Here is a 25,810-nt window from a genome sequence, read left to right on the forward strand (position 1 = left end):
TCAGGCAACACAATCAGCGCCCCTGGTCGTCTACCCCTTCCCCTAAGGACCCTCCCCCCAGCTCCGCCACCTTCAGTCCACACAGGTAGCGCTTCCATGTCGTCCACGAGGCGGCGCAGGACTCGCCTTCCCAGCGGCCTCCGCGGCCACGGCCGGCGCTCATGGGCGGGCGGCGCCGGAAATGACGTGCATGTCTTCCTCGGCGGAGCCGCTGGAATCCGGGGCGGGGCTTCGTCTGTGGGGCTCCGGACAGATGGCGGTGGAGACCCTGTCGCCCGACTGGGACTTCGACCGCGTTGACGACGGCTCGCAGAGTAAGGGAGCGTCAGGGCAGGAGCTGCGGGCGGCCGCGCCTGGCCAGCCCATCCCTGAACCCCCTCTACCCCTGGGGGCGTGACAGGGACGGTGGTCCAGCCCTACTTCCGGTGTGGGGTCCGCGCGGCGCGGCCGGCTGGCTGACAGGGCTCGCGCTCCGGGCGCTAACGCTCCCGGGGTCCCCCGCGTACCCCAGTCCGCGCCCACCTCCCCGGCCCAGGGCGCGAGAGGCCCCGGGAGACCTGGCGGCCCGGCCCCGAGGCGGCGCCTCTCTGGCTGGTGTTGGGTGGTTTCCTTTCCTCCGCTTGCCCCGGGTTCCCGGAGCGCTCAGCTCTTGACGAGGTTGATGTCTGGGTTCCTGTTTCAGTTTCCTGTTTCTCAGGGTTTCCTCCCAAACCAGCTTTTGGAAGGTTGAGTGTTTTTTCTTCCACATTCTTTTAACCCGGGAAAGAGCGAAAAAGAAGTCTTGACATGTTAAAAACACATCGATGTCACCTTATCCCCTTCCATGCCTTTTATCGTTAAGTGGTTTTCCCCGGGTCCTGCAGTTAACGGTGCGACTGAAGACTTCAAAAATTACAGCTGATCTGTTTCATATTTTACTTCCTAAAATCAAATTGTCTGATTCTAACCAACAACATAAAAAACCTAACAGATTCGGTTTCAGCGAAATGTAAAGGACAGATACTAATTTTAATGAAATCTGGGGATGCAGCTTGGCCATGAGTTTTCGTCTCTGTGGTCCGTGTGAGCGTTGTGAGGGAGGACTTACTGCTCGCGAATTTGCTCGGGGAAAAACAAACCCAGCCTTTTGGTAATGACAGACATCCTTCAATCTTTCTTACAGAAGGTTCTGTATTTACTGTTATGACGTGAAACTACATTGTCATATATGGATTTTATGAGCAAAGCCTATTTAAGTGTCTACAAAAAGTTGGTACAATAGCGGTTACTGAGTTTGAAAATGGTTTACTTTATAGTAGAATGATTTTCTTCACCCAGTGGACGTTCTCTGTTACATTCCAGGCCCGAGGCCAGGTTATGATAGAAAGACTGTCTTTTGCAGGATACAAGCATGTAAATGGGTTTTTAGAATTTTGCCTTTGAAGAATCACTGTGTAGTTCTTCAAAATGTTTTAAGTCACCGATTTTACAGCTATTCATTTTCTCTCAGCAAGGATCGTCACAGTATTTTTATAGGTTCTCTGTTGCCTGCTGCTTTGTGACATTTTTCGTGAAGGAGCAGTATATTGGCTGTGTTGTTTTTTTTTTAACATTATCTTTAAATACTTGTTTGCTGATTACATGCAGCTTTGGTCATTTCTCATGCAAAGGAGAATAAGATGTCTACTTGGGATTTTGAGAATCTCATGCAGTTTTCATATTTAAGCTGTAGGGAAGAGAAAACTTTGCATGCCTTTTCTGTGTCTGGTTTTCATTAATTTTTGGAGTATACATTGTATGTAGACCAGTTGTCTTTCAAAATTTACTGAGATCAGAACCTTAATGAACTAAATTGACCCACCTAAGATTCAGAGCATTATATGCAAAATCAGGGAGAAGGGGGAGCTAGGTCATTATACTTTAATATAGCAGGGTTCAGAACATACCTTCTTGTGTTAGACTTGCTTCACATTGCTTATTTGAAGAGAGAAATTCTACCTGTTTAGAAGACTGAGATTGACTAGTCACATCAATAAAAAAATTAAGTTGAATTTGAATTTGCTGCCTTTGAGAATAAGTAATGTGTTCTATGTATAAGCCACAACATTTACTTTCATTTTGTGGAATAGACATTTTTTATTTATTGTCCAGTTTATTGCAATGATCTTACAGTTATGTAATAATATATAGAATCCCTAAGTATTAGCACAGTATTCTCTATTTAGCCAATATTCTTTACAGACTCTTTCAACTCTATTACAATAATGAAATAAAATATCTTCTTAAATGTTGGACCTTACAGGAATAATATTCATTAATGTGAATAAAGTCTAAATAATATTCATTAATGTGAATAAAGTCTAAAACCTCCATTTAAAATAGAATTTGTAGGCGTATTTTAAAACAGATCATTGTGTACAGAAAGAAGAATTGTCATTTTACTATGACAACGCAGATATTTTTGCACCCTCAACAGGTCATGATTATTTCTTTTTCAGTTGCTTACAACTGAAACATAAAGTCAAGACATTAAGTTGCCTAAGGCATTTATTCTGATTGCTTAAAAGCCCTAATTTGTGGGGTAAAGGGCTAGAGGTTTTTTCATAATATTTTAGAGTTGTAAAATAATATCTTTGTGTATGATAACATCTACTGCATTTTTTTGGGGGTGGTGGTGGTGGTGGTGGTACGTGGGCCAGGAATTGAACCCAGGTCTCCCACCTGGCAGGCGAGCATTTTACCACTGAATGTGCCCTCACATCTGCTTTTAAAATTCTTTTATCTAGTTGGAAAAGATTGAAAGCTGAGTTATTTTGTTTAACTTCAAAACTTTACATTCAAGAACATCAGACATTCTGAAGTAATAAATTTAACAGTGCTCAATGTACAATTTGCTTTGACTTTTGAAGTTGTTTGTAGTAAATGTCCTGTAACTTGTTACTTGTACTTATTACATACTGTTTTAAAATTTAAATTTAGAAATTCATGCTGAAGTCCAACTTAAGAATTATGGGAAATTTCTTGAGGAGTATACATCTCAGTTGAGAAGAATTGAAGATGCCCTGGATGACTCAGTCGGGGACGTTTGGGATTTCAATCTTGATCCAATAGCATTAAAGGTTTGATTTAAAAAATTTTTTTCTTGGCTTGTATGTATGCTTTTAGGATATAGCATATCCTGGAAACATTTTTAAAAATGTAAATATATTTTTATTATTTGGAATCTAGAAAAGTAAAAGAAACTTAAAAAAAAGTAATTTCCTTTTCTCTAAGGCATTCAGGAAAGCTGTCTTAAAAAAGATTTTTTTTTGTCATTGCAATCTTACTGGTATATATTCATACACCGTAGATACCATCTGAAGAATACAGTCACTGGCTCATCACATAGCTGTGCATTTATCCCCATAATCAAATTTAGAACATTTTCATTATTGCTAAAAAAGAAATAAAAATAAAAGGAAAACAAATAAAAATAAAAGGAAAATGCTAATCTTCCCATACCCTTTATCCCCCCATTATTTTATTTTATTTTATATTTGTATTGACAGCTCTTCACACACATGTAGTGCATACCACCCCCTGCCTTTTATTGGCCCATAGTGTGGTATAGTGCATTTGTTACTGTTGGTGAAAGAATATTAAAATACTACTATTAACTATAGTTATAGTTTGCAATAGGTGCATTTTCTCTCATATACCCCTCTAGTATTAACTCTTGTAATAGTGTTGTATATCTGCTCTAGTTCATGAAAGAACTTTTCTGTATTTGTACAGTTAATCGTGGACATTGTCCACCACAAAATTCACTCCCATATTCCCATATTTTAACCTCCACCTTTTTTTCTGGTGACATACATGACTCTAAACTTCAGCCCCTTCCACCTCACTCACACATTTTAAAGAATAACACTGATTTAGTGTCTTCAGCATCAAAGAATGACAACAAATGCCAATGTTTGAATGAGCCTTTATTTTCATCATCAAGAAAATGAAATTGGAATAGAATATTATTTTTTCTTCCTATTGAAGTTATTTCACATTGGGATTCACAGATTTTGGGTGTACAGTTTAATGAATTTTTTTGAACATATATATCCATGTGACTCATATTCCATTCAAGAAATAGAATGTTTCCATCACTTCCAGAAAGATCCTTCATGTTATTTAAGGGATCTTAATATAGGAGTAATTATTTTTGATGTATGAAATAAGTCCATTTTGAGGTTTTACTATCTTGTACTAACTTTGAAACTGTAGTCTCTTATCGCTTAAATAATAACTAATATTTGTTGCATTTATTCTGTAGGCCCTGTCCTAAATCACATATTGACTTTAAAAAAAAAACAGTTTTTTCTTCAAATATAATTCATGTGCCATTCAGTTTATCCACATAAGGTATACAGTTCAGTGACTTTTAGTGTATACATAGACTTGTACAACAATTATCATAACACATTTTAGAACATTTTCATCACCTCAGAAATCCTGTGCCCATTAGTAGTCATTCTCAACTCCATCCCCCTTCCTAGACCCACACAACCACTAATGAATCTATTTTCTGTATTAAATTTGCCTTTTCTTAACATTTCATGTAAATGGAATCAAACAATATGTGTCCATTGTGACTGACTTCTTTGACTTAGCTTAATGTTTTCAAGGCTCATCCATGTGGGAGTATGTGTCACTACTTCATTTCTTTTCATTGCTGAATAATATTCTGTGTGTACCGCGCATTTTATTTATATGTTCATCATTTCATGGACATTTGGACTGCTTCCACGTTTTGGCTGTTATGACTAATGCTGCTATGAAACCTTCATGGTTTTTATGTCTGTGCTATTATTTCTTTGGGTATATGCATGGAATGGAATTGCCAGGTTTTATGGCCACTGTATGTTTCACTTTTTTTTTTTTTGCAGTTTTATTGAGATTATTCACACACCATAGAAATCATTCAATGTATACAATCACTGGCTCACAGTATCATCACTTAGTTGTGCATACATCCCCCATGGTCAAATTTAGAATATTTTCATTACTCTAGAAAAGAAATAAAAATAGAAGAGAAAAACTACGTCCTCCCATACCCCTTATTTGCTCCTGTGATTATTATTTTTAGTATTTAATTTTTATTAGAGTAGGTTTACAGGAAAATCATGCATAAAATACAAGATTTCCATATACCCCCCCTTGCATTGGTGTGGTACATTTGTTACAAGTGGTGAAAGCATATTTTTATAATTGTACTATTAACTATAGTCCATGGTTTAATTAGGGTTCACTGTTTATATAGTGCAGTTTCATGGATTTTTCAAAAATTTTTATTCTATTACCATATATACACTAGAACTTTTTCCTTTTTAACCACATTTAGATATACATTTCAGTGTTGTTAAGTATGTTCACAAAGTTGTGCTATTATCACCACTATCTATTATCAAAACATTGCCATCATTCCAGATAGGAGCTCTGTGTGTGTGTGTATATATTTTTTTTTGAGGAAATAAAATTAATTGTAAAAAGAACACCCAAAGCATCCTATCTCCCCATCATCCCCATTGTTTATTTTTTTTTTTATCTTTTTTTACTTATCTGTCCTTACACTAGATAAAAGGAGTGTCAGTCATAAGGTTTTCACAATCGCATTGAGAGACCGTAAAAACTCTGTAGTTATTCAATTATGTCTTCATGAATCAAGGCTGTTGATTACAGGTATTTCCCTCTAGCTACTCCAACACACCAAAAACTGAAAAGGGATATCTATATATTGCATAAGAATAACCTCTAGTATGATCTCTCAATTCTTTTTAAAAAATCTTTCAGCCATGGAAACTTTGTCTCATTTCTCTTCCACCTTTTGGTGAAGAAGGCTTTTCAGTCCAAGCTCATCCCTGGGAATCATGTCCCATATTGCCAAGAAGATTTACACCCCTGCCACCCCTATTATTGGCCCATTGTATTGGTGTAGTACATTTGTTACTGTTGATAAAAGAGTATTAAAATATTACTGTTAACTAATGTCCATAGCTTGCAATAGGCTGTATGACACTATTAGGAGTTAATAATAAGGGGTATATCGGAAAAAATGTTTTAAACTTTTTGAGAAACTGCCAGACTGTTTTCCAAAGTAACTACCTCATTCACTTTTCTACCAGCACTGTATGAGGTTTCTAATTTCTCCACATCCTTACTAACCCTTGTTCATTATCCATCTGTTTAATTTGAGCCATCCCTAGTATGTGTGAAGTGTTATCTCGTGGTTTTGATTTGCATTTCCCTGTTGCCTAATGAGGTTGAGCATCCTTACATATGCTTATTGGCCACTTGTGTATCTTTTTTGGAGTATTGTCTATTCAGATCCTTTGCTCTTTTTAAAATTGGATTATTTGTCTTTTTACTGATGAGTTGTAGGACAAATATTGACTCTAGTAACCCTATGTATAGAGTAAATACAGTCTCCATTTTAGAAATGCAGAATACATAGGATAAGGATGTTAAGTACCTTGTTCAATTAAGTTATACATCTGGTTAAGTGAAAAGGCCAGAAACGAGTATCAGGCAGTTTGGTCCTTCCACTACTCTTATCTACCTCTCTAATACTTTACATATTTGAAAACTGAAGCTACTTAACACTCACTTTTGCAGACTGAATATTCTTAGTTTAAAATTTTTTCCCTCGGATTTGTCATTGTCTCTGGTTGTTCTTAATCTCTTTATTGGAATCACTGTTTATAATACTGATAATGATCAAAAGTGGTGGGTTTTCTGCCGAATGCTTTCAAATGACAAATTCTTGAGACACCAGTGTTTCAAGAGAGAAGGAGTTTATTGCTGAGAGCAAGCAGGAGATCAAACAACCTATTGGCCTAAAAATCTCTCTCTGAATGGCAGTAATTCTGATAGTTTTATAGTATCAGAGCTGGGCAGGTTTTAGGATAATGAGCACAGTGTCTGGATAATGTAATTAGAGGTGATCTAATTATTGAGCATGTGCAGATTGGTCATAGAAGGTACAGAAGAAACTGGTAGCCTTAATATGATGGGCATAATTTTTATTATTATGATGAGGTATTGGTCAGTTATTGGTTTAAATTTAAACTGTGCTTGTAAGGCGAGCCCAATTTGGTTAGATCCAGTTTCCTTTATCAAGGCAGTTTGGAATTTTGGATAGATTAGATCTGGGCTGACTCAAGACCCTTCATTATTAAACATTAGGAGATGTATGTAGTGGTCCTAAGACCCTAAAGGTGAAAAACAGAATAAAAGGGGTACAAGTGAGGGTCAGTCATGAGGTTTTTACTATCACAAGGGCACAAGATAATGGCTGAACAATCATCAGAGATCAAGGCAGCTGGATTACACTTCATAGATTTCAGGTATTTCCCTATCTAATCTATCAGAAAGTAAAACGAGACATCTATGTAATGATTAAGTAATCATACCCATCCCATAAATCCTGACTTCTTGGTTACAATATTTCCACTAGAAAATTGTCATTTTCAGTCTACTATCTCTGGGAGTAATGAGTTTCATATATTTATTACTTGCCATTATATGCTATATTTTTAAAAAACTTGCTCATGGACTTTAATGGCCTCCACTGGTTATAATAAAATTCTGTGTTTGTCTCAGCTATCAGATTTTACAAAAGGTAAAATCATCTCTCAGCTTTTATCTTTGAAAGAAGAGTTCTAATCATTAAAAATTTTCCTTACATTGAAACGTCTTCACTCCCTTCCAGTCCTTCATTCTCTACCATTCCTTTCTTTGAAACCTCTTTTTTTGGTTTTATTATTAGGCAATTATTATTATTTTTTTGTGTGACTTTATTACACAGGGGTTTTGTTTAATATGGGTAAACCATAAACTCAGATCTCTGAACAAAAATTACAACCTAGTGAGAAAAGGTATATATAATTTACCTGTATAGTTAATTTTTCTTGTGAATCACTGTCAAAGGGAAGATCTAAGACTATACTTAATAATGAGATCATTTAAAGATGATCATCAGGAAGGAACTGGAAAGTCAGCTGGCTTAGAAGATAAGTGAACTGCACACTGTATTTTAAGTGTGTGTGTGCCATGGATTTATACAAAATATTTTCTCTTTTCTACCTTGTTCTTTGTGTCTGATAACTTATTTTGACCCTTTTAGCTACGATATCTTATTAAATTCATATTTGCAGGGCAAATTCTAAAGCAATGAGAGGTCTTTTTTTGTGGTCCTAATATTACTGTTACCTTTCTTTTCTACACCACCCTCATCATCAGCTACATGATGCCCTAGAGGCCCATCAGAGTCACTGCAGCATGATTGTGTCATGTTGAACTTGTTCACTTTCCTTATTATCCTGTTAAGAGGTTGCTTTGAACAAAAGAGTTGGTGTGGTGCTGATGCTGAATACAGGGTTTAATGCAAGTTTAAAAAAATAGTGTATTTAAAATTTCAATGATTTTTCATCTTAAAAAGAAATGTCCTTTTTCTTTGTTCCTATAGCTTATGCCTTATGAACAGTCTTCGCTCTTGGAACTCATAAAGACTGAAAACAAGGTACAGATTGCCAAACCTGAAAATTTGTTTGCAAAAGTGCTTTTTAGAAAAGTTATTTATTATAATTTACTTTTTCTTTTATGTGTTTATGCATGAAACTAGGTCTTAAACAAAGTCATCACTGTTTATGCTGCACTTTGTTGCGAAATCAAGAAGTTAAAATATGAGGTAATTATTTATACTATTGTCTTAAGACTTTAAAAGCAGATGATTTAAAAGCAAATATGTTCTATAAATGTACAATGTACAATAAATATTCATTGAGTGTTAAAAGAATTATTTAAAGTAATAAGTAATAATGATTATTGTTCCTTGTTTACTTGCTATGTGGTAAACACTGTGATAATTCTTTTAGACCTGTAGCAGCCGGGAGGTAGGTGAGAATAGATGAGGAAACTGAGCTTAACATCTTACTTGTAATAAGGTTTTGGATCTAGGTCTGCATACCTCCAAAGTTTGTATTACCGGCCATATATAATGGCGTCGTAGATATAATGAATCTTATTTCTAAAGTTTTGAATATTTAATTTTGTGTTCCTTACCTTAGCCATTATGGATAACATGGGAAAGAGAGGTCACATAGGACAAAGAAAATGGTAAACAAACCAAGAAATAGATTTGAGTCTCAGTAGTATAATTGAATTTGTTTGTAAATGATGTAGTCCTTTGTTTATTAAGTATGGAGAACTAAAAGAACATAGGAAAAAGAAGAACACATTTGAAATCCTTTTATTTTATCTTTTTTACTCAGGCTGAAGCTAAATTTTATAATGGTCTCTTGTTTTATGGAGAAGGAGGTAAGTCTTAAAATTTTAAAATTGTGGTGATACCTTTCTTGAACTTGAAATGAATAGTTTCCTAGTTTGCTAGGATAAACTAAACAAGTGGAATTTATTGTGTCGTGGCTTTGGAGGCCTGAAATCCAAAATCAAGGTCCTGATAGGACCATGCTTTCTCCTGGAGTCTGTAGCGTTCTATGCTGGCTTGCCACAGCCCTTGAGCTTCTTTGACTTGCATCCCTGCATCTATCACATGGCTGTCTGTCTTTGTGGTCCCATTCTGTGCTTTCTCTGACTGATTGCATTCTAAGTTCTTTCCTTATACAGATTCCAGTCTTATGAATTAAGGCCCACCCGGATTCAGTTGGGCTCATCTAAATAGGGTCTTCAAAGGTTCTCTTTATCAATGAGTTTGTATTAGTGATCCTATGTACAAATGGGTTCCCACCCACGGGGACACAGACTTGAACATGCTTTTATGGGAAACATGATTCAATTCCCAACACCAGCATGACTATATACTGTGTGAGTGTAGGAAACTAAGCGTTCAAAGTACTTTTTTTTTTTTCATTTAAAGTACTTTGTTTACTTTTTTGGTAGACAGGTGAAAAAACCTGAGTGATGAAAATATTGCAAATGCTCTAAAGTTGATTTATGATATTTTTATGAGTTATACAGTACTATAGCTAGATGAGAATTTTCCTTAAGTTCATTTATCAGTGAGATAGGTGTTTCATTTTAATTGTGACATTTATGATTGTCTCATTTTCTTTTCAGTATAAAAATTCTATGCTTTACAATATTATGTAGATTAGATGCCCTAATGAAATAAAAATCACTTTTTTTTCTTTTTTGTTGTTGATTGAGTTTAAAAACTGAAGTGAAATTCCTTATGTTTCCTTTTAAAGCCACAGATTCCAGCATGGTGGAAGGCGATTGCCAAGTTCAAATGGGGAGATTTATTTCATTCTTACAGGTAATTCTTTCTATTGAGCTTTATGTTTGAAAACTTTGAGTAAATTTACAAGTAATTAAAAAGGCTTTTGAAAGCTTCAGATGCTAAGGACGGTGCCCAGCTCTGAGGGTTGGGCACTTAATCAGCATCGGATTATGGTTTAGGAATTCATAATACTGAAAGATTTTCTTAGCAGAAGTGAAATGAGTGTTAGAATAAGTTTATTTCTCTAATTTTGCTTACGGACAAGCTGTCACTGTGCCTTTTAAAATAATCTAAACTTTGTATGAGGCAGGAAAGAGGGATTTGTTTCAGGAAAGGTAATGGTGATAATTAAGCTGTTAATTAAGGTTGTTAAAAGCAGCAGCACTTGATGCCTCCAACCAAACATTTCACTTTAGGTATGCTCTTCAGTACTGCAAAACCTAGACATTTAGGTCTTTTGGTTTAATTTTATCAGAAGGAGAAAGAACTTTATTTCCCCCACCCAGGTCCCTTTATAAAGGCAATACGTGTACCGTATGAAAAAAGTAAAAGTTTGCGATTAGGAAAGAAATACCCGTAATTCCACCTACCTTGGAGATAATGTGCTTCACTTTTGAGATATTTGGGCTTCAGAAGTGATATGACAGCATACTGTACAGTCTGCTTTCTGTTTTGTTTGAGTGTTTTTTTTTTTTTTGCATTTCTTTATTAAAGAAGTGGATTTGCAGAACAATGATGTATAAAATACAGGATTCCCATATACCACCTTATGATTAAGAACTTGCATTTGTGTGGAACATTGGTACAATTGATGCTACCACATTTTTATAATTGTACTATTAATTAAAGTCCATGTTTTAACTTAGTATTCACTGTTTTGTAGAGTAGTTCCATGGATTTTTTAAAAAAATTTTTGTTCAGTTACCATATAAACAACCTAACATTTCCCCCATTAATCACATTCAGATACATATTTCAGTGTTGTTAATTGCATTCACAATGTTTTGCTACCATCACCACCATCCATTACCAAAGCATCATCATTCCTAATAGGATCCTGTACGTTTTAAACCCTAGCTTCCCATTCCCTCACCCCATTCCCTGATAACCCATAGCTTCTGACTCTGTGAGTTTGCTTATTCTGATTGTTTCAAATCAGTGATTGTTTCAAATCAGTGAGGTCACAAAATACTTGCCCTTTTGGGTCTGGTTTATTTCACTCAACATGATGTTTTCAAGCTTCACCTATGTTGCATGTATCTGTACTTCATTCCTTTTTATGGCTAAATAATATTTCATTGTCTGTACATATCACATTTTGTTTATTCATTCATCACTTGCTGGACACTTGGGTTGCTTCCTTCTTTGGCAGTTGAGAATAATGCTGCCTTGAACATCTGTACAAATATCTTTTTGCATCCCTGCTTTCAGTTCTGTATGTACCTAGTACTGGAATTGCTGGGTCATATAGTAGTTCTTTGCTGAAGTTCTTGAGGAACTGCCAAACTCTCTTCAACAGTGGCTGCCACCAGCATTGAATGACTGTTCCTGTTTTTCCACATCCTCTCCAACACTTGTTACTTTCCATTTTTTTAATAACACCCATTCTAATGGGTGTGAAATGGTAGCTTATTGTGGTTTTGATTTGCATTTCCATGATGGCTAATGATGTTGAACCTCTTTTCACATGCCTTCTGATCATTTGTAGATCTTCTTTGGAGAGATGTCCGTTCAAGTCTTTCGCTAATTTTTTTTTATTGGGTTGTTTGTCTTTGTTGTTGAGTTGTAGAAGTTATATACCAAACAGTATTCTTCAATAATACCGTCATCTCTAATTACCCAGTTGATTATACCTTTTCTGCAGGTCTTTTATTTCCTTATGCTGCTTTGAACCATTCATTATCTAGTGTCCTTTCTTTTCAGCCTGAAGGAAGGAATGTTTCACATTGCTTGTAGGGCAGATCTAGTAGTGATGAATTCTGTCAGCTTTCATATATCTGGAAATGTCTTAATCTTCCTCTTTTTTGTAAGAAAGTCTTGCTTGTTATAAAATTCTTGGTCGGCAGTTGTTTTCATTAAGGACTTTAGGTATTTCAGCACACTGCCTTCTTGCCGCCATGGTTTAACAGCACTCAGTCGAATTTGGGCTTCCTTGTACACCTCATGTTGCTTTTCTCTTGCAGCTTTCCGAGCTCTGTCCTTGTCCCTCACATGCCATAGAGTGATTGGTGTGTGATGGGTTGTGTTGTTCCGCACATTCGTCCTGTGTGGTGTTCTCGGATGTCCACACTCGTATTTGTTGCTATGTTTGGGAAGTTCTCTGTCATTTCTTTGCATATTCCTTCTGCCCTTTCTCTCTTTCTTCTGGAACTCCCCATAGTCTGTATATTGGTGTTCTTCATTGTCCCAGAGGTATTTTTTAAATCTTTGTTTGGTATGTCCACATTCTGGTCTTCCTTGGTGTTCTCTGGATTTTTATCCTCTTCTTTTGGATGGGCTGTCATTTCCTGTTTCTTTGTTTGTCTTGTACTCTTTTGTTGCACACTGTATGTTTTATCATTATCACCAAGATTGTTTTTTTTTTTTTCCTGCTGCTTAATAGCTAATCCCCTGTGGAATGGTTTGTGAAAAGTGCAGGCCATCCGGGATGTAGTACACCTTTCTTTGAGAAGTGGATAAAACCTATCTCTAATTTTACAGACATTGGTCTTTCTTTGTAATACAAATCAAGCAGAATTCACCTGGGATTAAAAAAGTAACTGTTCTGCTTTTAGGGAAAACTGGGCATGAAAAAAGCAAATTTCCGAGCAATGAGCCCTACTATCTCATAATGTTTATACAGATTAACACCACCAGAGATGAAAAACAGATTGCCAACTTGCATTCTCAGATTTCACTAAAATTATTATTTGTCCTTTACATTTTGCTGAAACTGAATCTCTTAGGTTTTTTTTTATGTTGTTGGTTAGAATCAGACAATTTGATTTTATGAAGTAAAATATGAAACAGATTAGTTGTAATTTTTGAAGTCTTCCAGTCGCACCGTTAACTGCAGGACCCGGGGAAAACCACTTAACGATAAAAGGCATGGAAGGGGATAAGGTGACATTGATGTGTTTTTAACATGTCAAGAGTTCTTTTTCGCTCTTTCCCGGGTTAAAAGAATGTGGAAGAAAAAACACTCAACCTTCCAAAAGCTGGTTTGGGAGGAAACCCTGAGAAACAGGAAACTGAAACAGGAACCCAGACATCAACCTCGTCAAGAGCTGAGTGCTCCGGGAACCTGGGGCAAGCGGAGGAAAGGAAACCACCCAACACCAGCCAGAGAGGCGCCGCCTTGCGGCCGGGCCACCAGGTCTCCCGGGGCCTCTCGTGCCCTGGACCGGGGAGGTGGGCGCGGACTGGAGTACGTGGGGGTCCCCGGGAGCGTCAGCGCCTGGAGCGCGAGCCCTGTCAGCCAGCCGGCCGCGCCGCGCGGACCCCACACCGGAAGTAGGGCTGGACCACCGTCCCTGTCACGCCCCCAGGGGTAGAGAGGGTGAGGGTTCAGGGATGGGCTGGCCAGGCGCGGCCGCCCGCAGCTCCTGCCGTGATGCTCCCTTACTCTGTGAGCCGTCGTCAACACGGTCGAAGTCCCAGTCGGGCGACAGGGTCTCCACTGCCATCTGTCCGGAGCCCCCACAATGTAGCCCCATCAGCCCTTGTAGCTATGACCTATAATTTTTGTTTTTTACTTTTTTTTTTTAATTCAACATAACAGTATACAAACACAAACATTCTTACCATATGATCATTCCATTCTTGATATATAATCAATAACTCATAATATCATCACATAGTTGTATATTCATCATCATGATCATCATGATCATTTCTTAGAACATTTGCATCAATTCAAAAAAAGAAATAAAAAAACAGAAAAAAATTCATACATACCATACCCCTAACCCCTCCCTTTTATTGATCACTAGCTTTTCAGTCTACTAAATTTAACATTCCCCATATTATTTATTTGTTTATTTTTCTCCCCTATTATTTATTTATTTTTAATCCATATGTTTTACTCATCTGCCCATAAGGTAGATAAAAGAAGCATCAGACATAATGTTTTCACAATCACATAGTCACATTGTAAAAGCTATATCATTATATAATCATCTTCAAGAAACACAGCTACTGGAACACAGCTTTACATTTTCAGACAGTTCCCTCCAGCTTCGCCATAACACCTTAACTAAAAAGGTGATAGCTATATAGTGCATAAGAATAACCTCCAGGATAACCTCTGGACTCTTTTTGAAATATCTCAACCATTGATACTTGGTCTCATTTCACTCTTCCCCTTGTTGGTCTAAAAGGTTTTCTCAATCCCTTGATGCTGAGTCCTGGCTCATTCTAGGATTTCTATCCCACATTGCTAGGAAGGTCCACTCTCCTGGGAATCATGCCCCACGTAGAGATGGGGAGGGCAGTGAGTTTGCTTGTCTTATTGCCTGAAAGAGAGAGAGAGAGAGAGAGGCCACATCTGAGCAACAAAAGAGGTTCTCTGGGTGTGACTCTTAGACCTAATAGTAAGTAAGCTAGCCTATCCTTTGTGGGGTTAAGTTTCATATGAACAAACCCCAAGATTGAGGGCTCCGCCTTTTGCTTTGGTTGTCCCCACTGCTTGTGAGAATATCAAGAATTCTCCACTTGGGGCAGTTGAGTTTTCCACCTTTCTTGCCATTCCCCCAAGGGGGCTTTGCAAATACTTTTTTATTCACAGTTCAAATCAATCTGGGATTTGTCAGGGCATCACTCTGGACAAACCTACATAATCTCATGCGCTACTCAAGATTCCATGTACGTATGGTGTTCAATTAAGCTGTCCACATAAGTTATATTAGAAAATGCATTAGTCAAAATATAAATTTTGTACCAATAAACATTTTTTGCTTTAGTCTCACACATAAGTTAAAGTTTTAAAATATGTATTACCATCTATTTTCAACACCCTGCAGTATTGATATTCCTTTGTTCTTCCTCATGCAAAGACATTTTAAAATTTCTACTTTAGTCACTATCATTATATACTCTTAAGTATTCCCAAATTATACCATCAGTCTTTATTGTGTATCTTTCCTTCTGATTTCATTTGTGCCCCCAGGCCTCCTCCCTCTATTGTTCTAACATTCAGCTTCATTCAGTGTTCTAACATTATTGTGCTACAATCAGGTAGTATTGTGCTATCTGTTTCTGAATTTTTACAGTCTGTCCTGTTGCACAGTCTGTATCCCTTCAGCTCCAGTTACCCAATATCTACCCTATTTCTATCTCCTGATGACCTCTGTTCTTAACTGAAATTCTCCAAGTTCATTCAATAATGTTAGTTCATGTCAGTGAGACCATACAGTATTTGTCCTTTTGTTTCTGGCTAATCTCACTTAGCATAATGTCCTTAAGGTCCATCGATGTTGTTACATACTTCATAACTTCATTGTCTTACAGCTGCATAATATTCCATCATATATATATATATATATATATATATAACACAGCTTGTTCAGCCACTCATCTGTTGGTGGATATTTGGGCTGTTTCCATCTCTTGGCAATTGTAAATAATGCTGCTATAAACATTGGTGTGCAAATGTCCATTTGTGCCTTTGCCCTCATGTCCTCTGAGTAGATACTTAGCAATGGTATTGTTGGGTCATATGGCAATTCTGTACTTAGCTTCCTGAGGAACCGCCAAACTGCCTTCCACAGCGATTGTACCATTTGACATCCCCACCAACAGTGAATAAGTGTGCCTCTTTCTCCACATCCTCTCCAGCACTTATTGTTTTCTGTTTATTGATAATGGCCATTCTGGTGGGCTTGAGATGATATTGCATTGTGGTTTTGATTTGCATTTCCCCAGTAGCCAGGGAAGTTGAGCGTATTTGCATGTGCCTTTTGGCCATTGTATTTCCTCTTCTGACAAGTGTCTGTTCAAGTCTTTTTGCCCATTTTGTGATTGGGTTGTCTGTCTTTTTGTTGTTGAGTTGAACAATGGCTTTATATATTCTGGATACTAGACCTTTATCTGATATATCGTTTCCAAATATTGTCTCCCATTGTGTAGGCTGTCTTTTTACTTTCTTGACAAAGTTCTTTGATGCACAAAAGAGTTTAATTTTGAGGAGTTCCCATTTATTTATTTATTTCTTCAGTGCTTGTGCTTTGGGTGTGAGGTCTAGGAAACCGCCTCCTATTATAAGATTTATAAGCTATTTCCCTACATTTTCTCCTAAAAGTTTTATGGTCTTAGATCTAATGTTTAGGTCTTTGATCCATTTTGAGTTAATTTTTGTATAGGGTGTGAGATATGGGTCCTCTTTCATTCTTTTGCATGTGGATATCCAGTTCTCTAGGTACCATTTATTGAAGAGAGTGTTGTGTCTCATCTGGGACTGTTGTCTCCCAGATGAGTTGGCTTGACTGACTTATCAAAGATCAATTGTCCATAAATGAGAGGGTCTATATCTGAACACTCTATTCAATTCCATTGGTCAGTATGTCTGTCTTTATGCCAGTACCATACTGTTTTGACCACTGTAGCTTTGTAATACACCTTAAAGTCAGGTAGCATGAGACCTCCGACTTCATTTTTCTTTCTCAGGATACTTTTAGCTATTTGGGGCACCCTGCCCTTTGAAATAAATTTGGTTATTGGTTTTTTTTATTTCTGAAAAGTAAGTTTTTGGGGTTTTAATTGGTATTGCATTGATCTGTAAATCAATTTAGGTAGACTTGATATCTTAACTATGTTTAGTCTTCCAGTCCATGAAAATTATATGCCCTTCCATTTATTTAGGTCTTCTGTGATTTCTTTTAACAATTTCTTGTCATTGTCTTTGTATAGGTCTTTTGCATCCTTAGTTAAATTTATTCCTAAATATTTTATTCTTTTGGTTGCAATTGTAAATGGAATTTTTTTTCTTGATTTCCCCCTCAGATTATTCATTGTTAGTGTGTAGAAACACTTCACATTTTTGATTGTTGATCTTGTAATCTACTACTTTGCTGTACTCATTTAATAGCTTTAGTATTTTGACATATAGTATCATATCATCTCCAGACAGTGAGAGTTTTACTTCCTCCTTTCCAGTTTTGATGCCTTGTATTTCTTTTTCTTGTCTAATTGCTCTGGCTAGAACTTGCAACACAGTGTTGAATAACAGTTGCGATAGTGGACATCCTTGTCCTGTTCCTAATCTTAGAGGGGATGTTTTCAGTTTTTCCCCATTGAGGATGATGTTAGCTGTGGGTTTTTCATATATTCCGTTTATCATTTTGGGGAACTTCCCTTCTGTTCCTGTCTTTTGAAGTGTGTTTAACAAGAGAGGATGTTGAATTTTGTCAAATGCCTTTTCTGCATCAATCGGGATCATCATGTGGTTTTTCTGCTTTGATTAGTTGATTCTCTTATGTTCAACCATCCTTGCATACCTGGGATGACTCCTACTTGGTCATGGTGTATAATTCTTTTAATGTGCTGCTGGATTCAGTTTGCAAGAATTTTGTTGAGGATTTTTGTATCTATATTCATTAGAGAGATGGGTCTGTAATTTTCTTTTCTTGTAATATCTTTGTCTGGCTTTGGTATGAGGATATTGTTGGCTTCATAGAATGAGTTAGGTGGCCTTCCCCCCTCTTCACTTTTTTTGAAGAGTTTGAGCAGGATTGGTACTAATTCTTTCTTGAATTTGGTAGAATTCCCATCTGGTCCTGAACTTTTCTTTTTGGGGAGCTTCTTAATGACTGATTCAGTTCCTTTACTTATGATTGGTTTGTTGAGGTCATCTATTTCTTCTTGAGTCATTGTTGGTTGTTCATGCCTTTCTAGGAAGTTGTCCATTTCATCTGCATTATCTAGTTTATTAGCATAAAGTTGTTCATGATATCCTCTCATTGCCTCTTTTATTTCTGCAGGCGCAGTGATTATGTATCCTCTTACATTTCTGATTTTATGTATTTGCATCCTCTCTCTTCTTCTTTATGTCAGCGTCTCTAAGGGTCCATCAATCTTACTGATTTTCTTATAGAATCAACTTCTGATTTTGTTGATTTTCTCGATTGTTTTCATATTCTCAATTTCATTTATTTCTGCTCTAATCTTCATTATTTCTTTCCTTTTGCTTACTTTGGGGTTAGTTTACTGTTCGTTCTCTAGTTTTTCCAAGTGGACAATCAGTTCCTCAGTTTTTGCTCTTTTTTGATATAGGCATTTAGGGTAATAAAGTTCCCTCTTAGCACTCACTATCTTTGCTGCATCCCATAAATTTTGATATGTTGTGTCTTCATTTTCATTTGCCTCAAGATACTTACTGATTTCTCTTGTAATTTCTTCCTTGACCCACTGGTTGTTTAAGAGTGTGTTGTTGAGCCTCTGTATATTTGTGAATTTTCTGGCGCTCTGCCTATTATTGATTTCCAACTTTATTCCTTTATGATCTGAGAAGGTGTTTTATATGATTTCAGTCTTTTTAAATTTACTGAGAGTTGTTTTGTGACGCAGCATATGGTATATTCTTGAGAATGATCCATGAACCCTTGAGAAGAAGGTATATCCTGGGGTTGTGGGGTGTAATGTTTTATAAATGTCTGTTAAGTCTGGCTCATTTATTGTATTATTCAGATTCTCTGTTTCTTTATTGATTCTCCCTCTACATGTTCTGTCCATTGATGAGAGTAGGGAATTGAAGTCTCCAACTATTATGGAAGATGTGTCTATTTCTCTTTTTAGTGTTTTCATTGTTTGCCTCATGTATTTTGGAGCAACTGGCTCAGTGCATAAATATTCATGATTGTTATGTCTTCTTGTTGAATTGTTCCTTTTATTAATCCATAGTGTCCTTCTTTGTCTCTTTTAACTGTTTTACATTTGAAGTCTAATTTGTTGGGTATTAGTATAGCTACTCCTGCTCTATTCTGGTTATTTGCATGGAATAGCTTTTCCCAATCTTTCACTTTCAACCTATATTTATGCTTGGGTCTAAGGTGTGTTTCCTGTAGACAGCATATAGATGGTTCCTGTTTTTTTATTCCATTCTGCCAGTCTGTGTCTTTTGATTGGAAGTTTAATCCATTAACATTTAGTGTTATTACTGTACGGGCGGTACTTTCTTCTACCATTTTACCTTTTGGATTTTATATATCTAATTTTTCTTCTTTTTGCCTTTATTAATAGTCTTCATTCCTATAGGTATTCTCCACACCTCTCTCTCCTGTCTTTTCCTATCTGTCTCTAGTGCTCCCTTTAGAATTTCTTTCAGAGCTGGTCTCTTAGTCACAAATTCTCTCAGTGCTTTTTTTTGTCTGAAAATGTTTTAATTTCTCCCTCATTTTTGAAGGACAATTTTGTGGATATAGAATTCTTGGTTGGCAGTTTTTCTCTTTTAGTAACTTAAATATATCATCCCACTGTCTTCTCGCCTCCATGATTTCTGCTGAGAAATCTACGCATAGTATTATTGGGCTCTCCTTGTATGTGATGGATGGCTTTTCTCTTGCTGCTTTCAAGATTCTGTCTTTTTCTTTGACATCTGACATTCTGATTAGTAAGTGTTTTGGAGTACATCTCTTTGGATCTGTTCTCTTTGGGATACGCTGCACTTCTTGGATCTGTAATTTTAAGTCTTTCATAAGAGTTGGGAAATTTTCAGTGATAATTTCCTCCATTAGTTTTTCTCCTCCTTTTCCCTTCTCTTCTCATTCTGGGACACCCACAACATGTATATTCGTGCGCTTCATGTTGTCATTCAGTTCCCTGAGTCCCTACTCATATTTTTCCATTCCTTTCCCTATATTTTCTTTTGATTGTTGGATTTCAGATGTCCCACCCTATAGTTCACTAATCCTATCTTCTGCCTCTTGAAATCTGAGATTGTACGTTTCCATTTTTTTTTGATCTCTTCTGTTTTGCCTTTCATTCCCATAAGTTCCATGATTTGTTTTTTCAGACTTTTGATTTCTTCTTTTTGTTCATTCCTTGCCTTCTTTGTGTCCTCCCTTGGTTCATTGGTTTGATTTTTGATGAGGTTTTCCATGTTTGTTTGAACATTCTCAATTAATTGTTTCATCTCCTGTATCTCATTTGAATTGTTGGTTTGTTCCTCTGACTGGGCCATATCTTCAATTTTCCTAGTATAATTTGTTATTTTTTGCTGGTGTCTAGGCATTTAATTACCTTAATTATTGTTCTGGAGATTTTTTTTACTTTTTTTACCTAGGATTTTCTTGCTGAATGACTTTGTTGTCTGTCTGTTCTTTGACATTCAGTTCAGCCTATGTTAGACCTCTAGCTTAGATTTTGTTTAACAGATCAGAATTTTTCTTTTCTTGTTTTCTTGTTTCTTGCCCTGCCTTTGTGGTGCTTCCCCACACACACTTGGGAGGGTCTACTTAGGTATTATAGACCCCAGCCAGATTTTCCCAAACCAAACTGGTCTCCTCTCAGGAGGAAAGAGTCCCGTGTATCAGTTTTCCCTGAGGGTGAGACCCAGCAGGTTGAAAGACTTTATGACGCTTCTGGACCCTGCGTTTTTCTGTCCTGCCCAGTACATGGTGCTTTTCTGCCTGAGGTTCCCACCAGCATAAGGTGATGTGGTACCTTTAACTTCAGCAGACTCTCCCTGCTGGGGTGTGGTTAAGACAGGAGAGGTTGTAGGCTGGCTTTAATTGCTTCACTTTTCCAGACCCTGGGGTCTGAATTCCTTGATGGAGGGAGTCCACCTGAGCCGGGCCCTGCTCCTCTTCTGGGGAAGGTACTGGCTCCAGACAAGCTTAATTGTGCCTATGCCTGGGACAGTTGGTGCCTGAGAAGACCTGCAACTGTATCCAAAGCAAGCTGTAGAAACACAGCCACAAAAGAGAGAAAAATCCTTTTCAGAGCAGGCCCCCCTTTCCTGGGATTAGCCAATCAAGAGCTTAAGTTGGTATGTTGGTCTTTGATTCCCCAGGTCCTATGTGCCCCCTCCTTTCCTTCCAGGCCAAGACCCTTTAAGTATTATGTGCTATACGATCCAAAAAATGTTGGTTTATTTTTCCTTATTTCTTTTTCTGTCAGCCCTGCCCCCTCTGCAGTGGGCCAAAAACCAGCAACCTCAGCTTTTACTCGAGCTTCAGTTGAGGTGGGGGCCTGTTTTTTGCAGTCAGAATTTGTTAATTCCACAATTGGAGCTTGTTTGCACTCAACCCCTGCTGCTGGTAAAGTCCCTTTCCTGTCCCCTCTGGGAAGCAGCCTGCCGAGGAGGGGCAGTGGCCTCTGCAGTTTGGGGGACTCATGGTTCTGGGGGGATCACAGCAGGTCCAGCTTGTCCAGATTGGTGTATGCTGTGTCTCTGGTCACTGAGATGTCCCCAGCAGTTGTTCTGTACTGTTCCTGACTATTTATTAGCTGCTCTGGAGGATGAACCAAATTCTACACCTCACTAAGCTGCCATCTTGGCCCCTCTTTGCCTGAATGTTTTAATGTTTTAAAACATTAAGTCTGAGATTTATTGCCTGGATATCTGTGTCTTGGTTTTGTAATCAGCTGGTGATAAGACAGAGGTGTTTTTGGGCATCAGTTCTCCTATCATGTGGCCCTCCTGGCGTGAATGCAGTGCTTTCAGTGCCTGGCTTTTATTTGTTAGTTGCTCTGAAGTTCCCCTGTTTATAGGAATTTGGCTGTCTACTCTGTTTTCTAGGAGACAGCTCTCTCTCTCTCTCCTTTAAGAAGCCTTTGCTCCTATAGTAGTTTTTATTTACTTCTTTTGTTGTCTCAGTTGCTTTTGCCTGGTGGGTAAATTCTGGGAGGAGGATCTCTCCAGAGACTTTCCCAGGTTGTTCTTTCCATGCTGAAGCAGAACCAGCACACAGGGTTGGGTGCTGCTGGGGAGCGGCTCCCCGGGATGCCTTGGGGAGCAGGTCGGGAAGGACACCAAAAGCTTCTTCCACTGCACGCCAGAGCTGAGCTTTCTTAGCCTGCCTGACTGATGTGTCCCTCCATAACTGTCCCCGCAGTTCTGAACAAGTGTAACTCTTTAAGTGCCTGCTGGGGCTTTTGTCCAAGGCGGGTTGAAACAATGATTCCCCAGTGGTCTGAAGTTGCTAATCCGAGCTGTGATCACTGATGGGCTGTGCCCACCACTCCCCTTCGGAAAGAGGATTTTTACATCTTTTTCTGTCACAATTGACTTAGCCAGGAACTGGACTGCAGAGGCCACCTGTGAGTAGGGGTGGGCACTAGAACCCCTCCTGGAAAGAGCAGTTTACTGTTCTTCCTATAATTTTTTTGCCTCTGCCTCCCACTCTTCCTTGGATGCTGTGCAGTGGTCTTCTGGCCCCTGGAGTTTCAAAATTGTTGCACAGACGGTTCTTCCTGCTTAATAGTTGTTTTGGTGGAAGGATTGAGTCCTGGACCTCCTACTCTGCCTTCTTCCATAACCCCTGTCTTTGTAATTTTCTTGAGCTTTCTCTATCTGGATTTGGTATCAGTGTAATGCTGGCCTCATGGAATGAGTTATGAAGTAGTCCTTTCTCTTCGGTTTCTGGAAGAATTTGAAAAGGGTTGGTGTCAGATCTTCCTTAAATATTTGGTATAATTGAGCAATGAAACTGTCTGGTCCCTGAACTTTTTTTGGTTGCAAGGTTTTGCTTACTGATTTAGTCTCTTTATTTTCATAGGTCTGTTGAGATTTTCTGTTTCTTCTTGTTGTCAGTTTAAGAAATATGTATGTTTCTAGGAATTCATCCATTTCATCTAGTTTTTCTAATAGTGGCATATAATTTTTCTTTGTACCCTTTTATGATCCATTTTATTTCTGTAGGGCTGGTAGTAATGTCCCCAGTGTCATTTGTGATTTTAGTTATTTGTGTCCTCTCTCTTTTTCTTTGTTAGTCTGGGTTAAAGTTTGTTGATTTTATGGATCTTTTAAAAACACCAACTTTTGGTTTCATTGATTCTCTCTATTGTTTTTCTTTTCTATTTATTTATTTCTGCTCTAATCTTTTCTCTTTCCTTCCTTCTACTAATTTTGGGTTTAGTTTGATCTTGTTCTGGTTTCTTTAGGTGTGAAGTTAGTTTATTGCTCTCTGATCTTTCTTCTTTTTTTGATATAGATATTTAGTGATTAACATTTCCCTCTCAGTGCTTTGTTGCATCCTATAAGTTTTGGTATGTTGTATTTTTTATTTCTTTACTTGTCTCATGATAATTCCTAATTTTCCTTGTGATTTTTCTTTGGCCCATTAGTTTTTTTTTTTTACATGGGCAGGCACCGGGAATCGAACCCAAGTCCTTGGGCATGGCAGGCAAGCACTCTTACCTGCTGAGCCACCGTGGCCCACCTCCCATTAGTTGTTTAATAGTTTGTTGTTTAATTTCCACATATTTGTAAATTTTCCAGGTTTCTTTCTGTTATTGATCTCTGTCTTTATCCCATTATGTCTAAGAAGACACTTTGTATAATTTCAATATTTTAAAATTTATTAAGATTTGATTTGTGGCCTAACATGTAACCTGTTGTGGAAAATGTCACATGTGCACTTGAGAAGAATGCATATTCTGCTGATATTGTATGAAGTTCTCTGTCCATTTTGTCTCACTGATTAACAGTGTTGTTCAAAGTCTATTTTCTTATTGATCTTCTGGTTAGGTGTTCTATCATTTAATGAAACCGGTGTATTGAAGTCTCCAGCTACTGTATTAAAAGTATTTGTTTATTCCTTCAATCCTTACGTTTTTGCTTCACATATTTTGGGGCTATGTTGTGAGGTATATAAATATTTATAATCATTATATCTTTCTGCTGGATTGAGCCTTTTTTGAGTATACAATATGTTTCTTGTCTCTTAACTTTTTGACGTAGTCTATTTTGTCTTAGAATAATACAGCCACTCTTCTCTTTTGATTACTGTTTCCATGAAGTATCATTTTCCACCCTTTTACTTCCAGACTTTTACTTTTGTACCAAGTGAGTGTCTTGTAGATAGCATATAGGTAGATGATCTCTTAAATCTCTTTTGTAGTTTTAGATAATGTTTTTTAATATTGCTTATCTATTATTTTTTTAGCCTTTAGTGAACTGTGTTTTGCTTTTGGTATCACATCCTTTATGTATTTATTTTTTGAAATTTCCCTTGATTTTTACCATCTTCTTTCTATTATTGTCATCATTTTTGTGGACTTTTTAACTCTTCTAGTTTCTTAAGTCGGTTGCTTATCCAGTTAATCTTTGGTTTTCTTCTTATGTGAGTATCAAGGTCTATATATTTCTTTTAAAGTATCAATTTTGTTTCATCATGTATGTTATTTTTGTTGTTTAATTGAACAATTGTAAGGTTATCCTTAGGAAAGATGAAGATGAATTAGGTTGTAGGAGAAAATGAATTCAGACCTAGAAAAAAAAATTTTCTTTATGTAATTTACTTCTACCTTAACTTCATAATGATCAAAGAATGTGATCTGTATACCTAGTCTTTGAAATTTGTTGAGGCTTGCATGAGAAACTAATGTGTAGTCAATTTTTATAAATATTTTGTGTTTTAGAATAGAAAATACTCTCTTTTGGATGGAAGATTTGATATATTTTCATTAAAGCGAGCAGGCTAATGTTGCTGTTTTGTAACTTTGCTATTGTCTTTATGTACTTGACCTAATTGAGAGCAGTTTGTTGAAATCTCCTTTTATGGTATATTTTTAGTCAAGGGCCTTCCAGAAATCACATCATACTATGTACTTCAGAAGGGGAGATTTAATATAGGAAATTGGTTATATAGGAAAAAGGGAGACCCACAGGTACCCCAGAGGAAGTAGATGCCACCTCTGGAGCTGGGGAACAGACAAAGATTGGGGTTGCCAGAATCTGAGAGCTTAGAGGAGCCCCCTGAAATTGTTGTTCAGATGTCTGAGGAAGCAGTACTTCCTGGCTGTGTCTTTGAGAGCAACTGGGAAGTTGGTTCTGGAGTGCTGGAAAAAGCTGGAAGCTGGAACGAACTGCTTCCACCTATCAGAAATAAAAGGCTATCTATCGTTCTCCTGCCTTCCGGCCTCCCTGCAGTGCCCCTGTTGGCAGAACCTGGCAGGAAGCCTGCTGGACATATTTGTCTAAAAAGTGAACATTGCAGGGTCCCAATGCAGTACTCATGGCTCCAGTAAAGGAGTCAGTTTCTCCTTGTAGTTTTATCAAATTTTGCTTTTTATATTTTGATGACTTTTTTTTTTGGTGAGTTTAGAATTGTTAATCATTACTTATAAGTTGAACCTTTTATCATTATGTGGTTACCTCGTTAGCTATAATAATGTATATATTATGTAAATAATGTATAAAAGATAGAAATCTTTTACTTTATTCTTTTCATTTGTCCTGCATTTTCTATTTACTTTTCTTTGTTTTTCTTTACTGAGTTTTAAAAGTTGGTTGATTTCTTTCGTAATTTATCCCTCCTACTCCTCTATTGGTTTGCGAATTAAATACTCTATTCCAAGTATTGTGTTAATTACTCTTAACAATTCATCTTCTTTCCAAACAACTGACAAAAACCTTAGACGAGT

At 37.3% G+C, this 25,810-nt stretch overlaps 1 protein-coding gene across 4 annotated transcripts in view; it reads left to right on the forward strand.

The window, feature by feature from the left end:
- Positions 1–209: 209 nt before the first annotated feature.
- The window catches only part of WASHC4 (WASH complex subunit 4), a 102,042-nt gene continuing 76,441 nt past the window's right edge, over positions 210–25,810 (forward strand). For all 4 annotated transcript variants that reach the window (XM_077111894.1, XM_077111896.1, XM_077111895.1 and 1 more), the window contains exons 1-6: positions 210–314; positions 2,959–3,098; positions 8,477–8,530; positions 8,633–8,698; positions 9,282–9,327; positions 10,218–10,285. In XM_077111894.1, coding sequence (XP_076968009.1) covers positions 254–314; positions 2,959–3,098; positions 8,477–8,530; positions 8,633–8,698; positions 9,282–9,327; positions 10,218–10,285 — 435 coding nt within the window. In that variant the 5' untranslated portion in view covers positions 210–253. The remainder of the gene's footprint in view (positions 315–2,958; positions 3,099–8,476; positions 8,531–8,632; positions 8,699–9,281; positions 9,328–10,217; positions 10,286–25,810) is intronic.

This window comes from Tamandua tetradactyla, chromosome 7 (genome assembly GCF_023851605.1).
Source record: "Tamandua tetradactyla isolate mTamTet1 chromosome 7, mTamTet1.pri, whole genome shotgun sequence".
Classification (NCBI taxonomy): domain Eukaryota; kingdom Metazoa; phylum Chordata; class Mammalia; order Pilosa; family Myrmecophagidae; genus Tamandua; species Tamandua tetradactyla.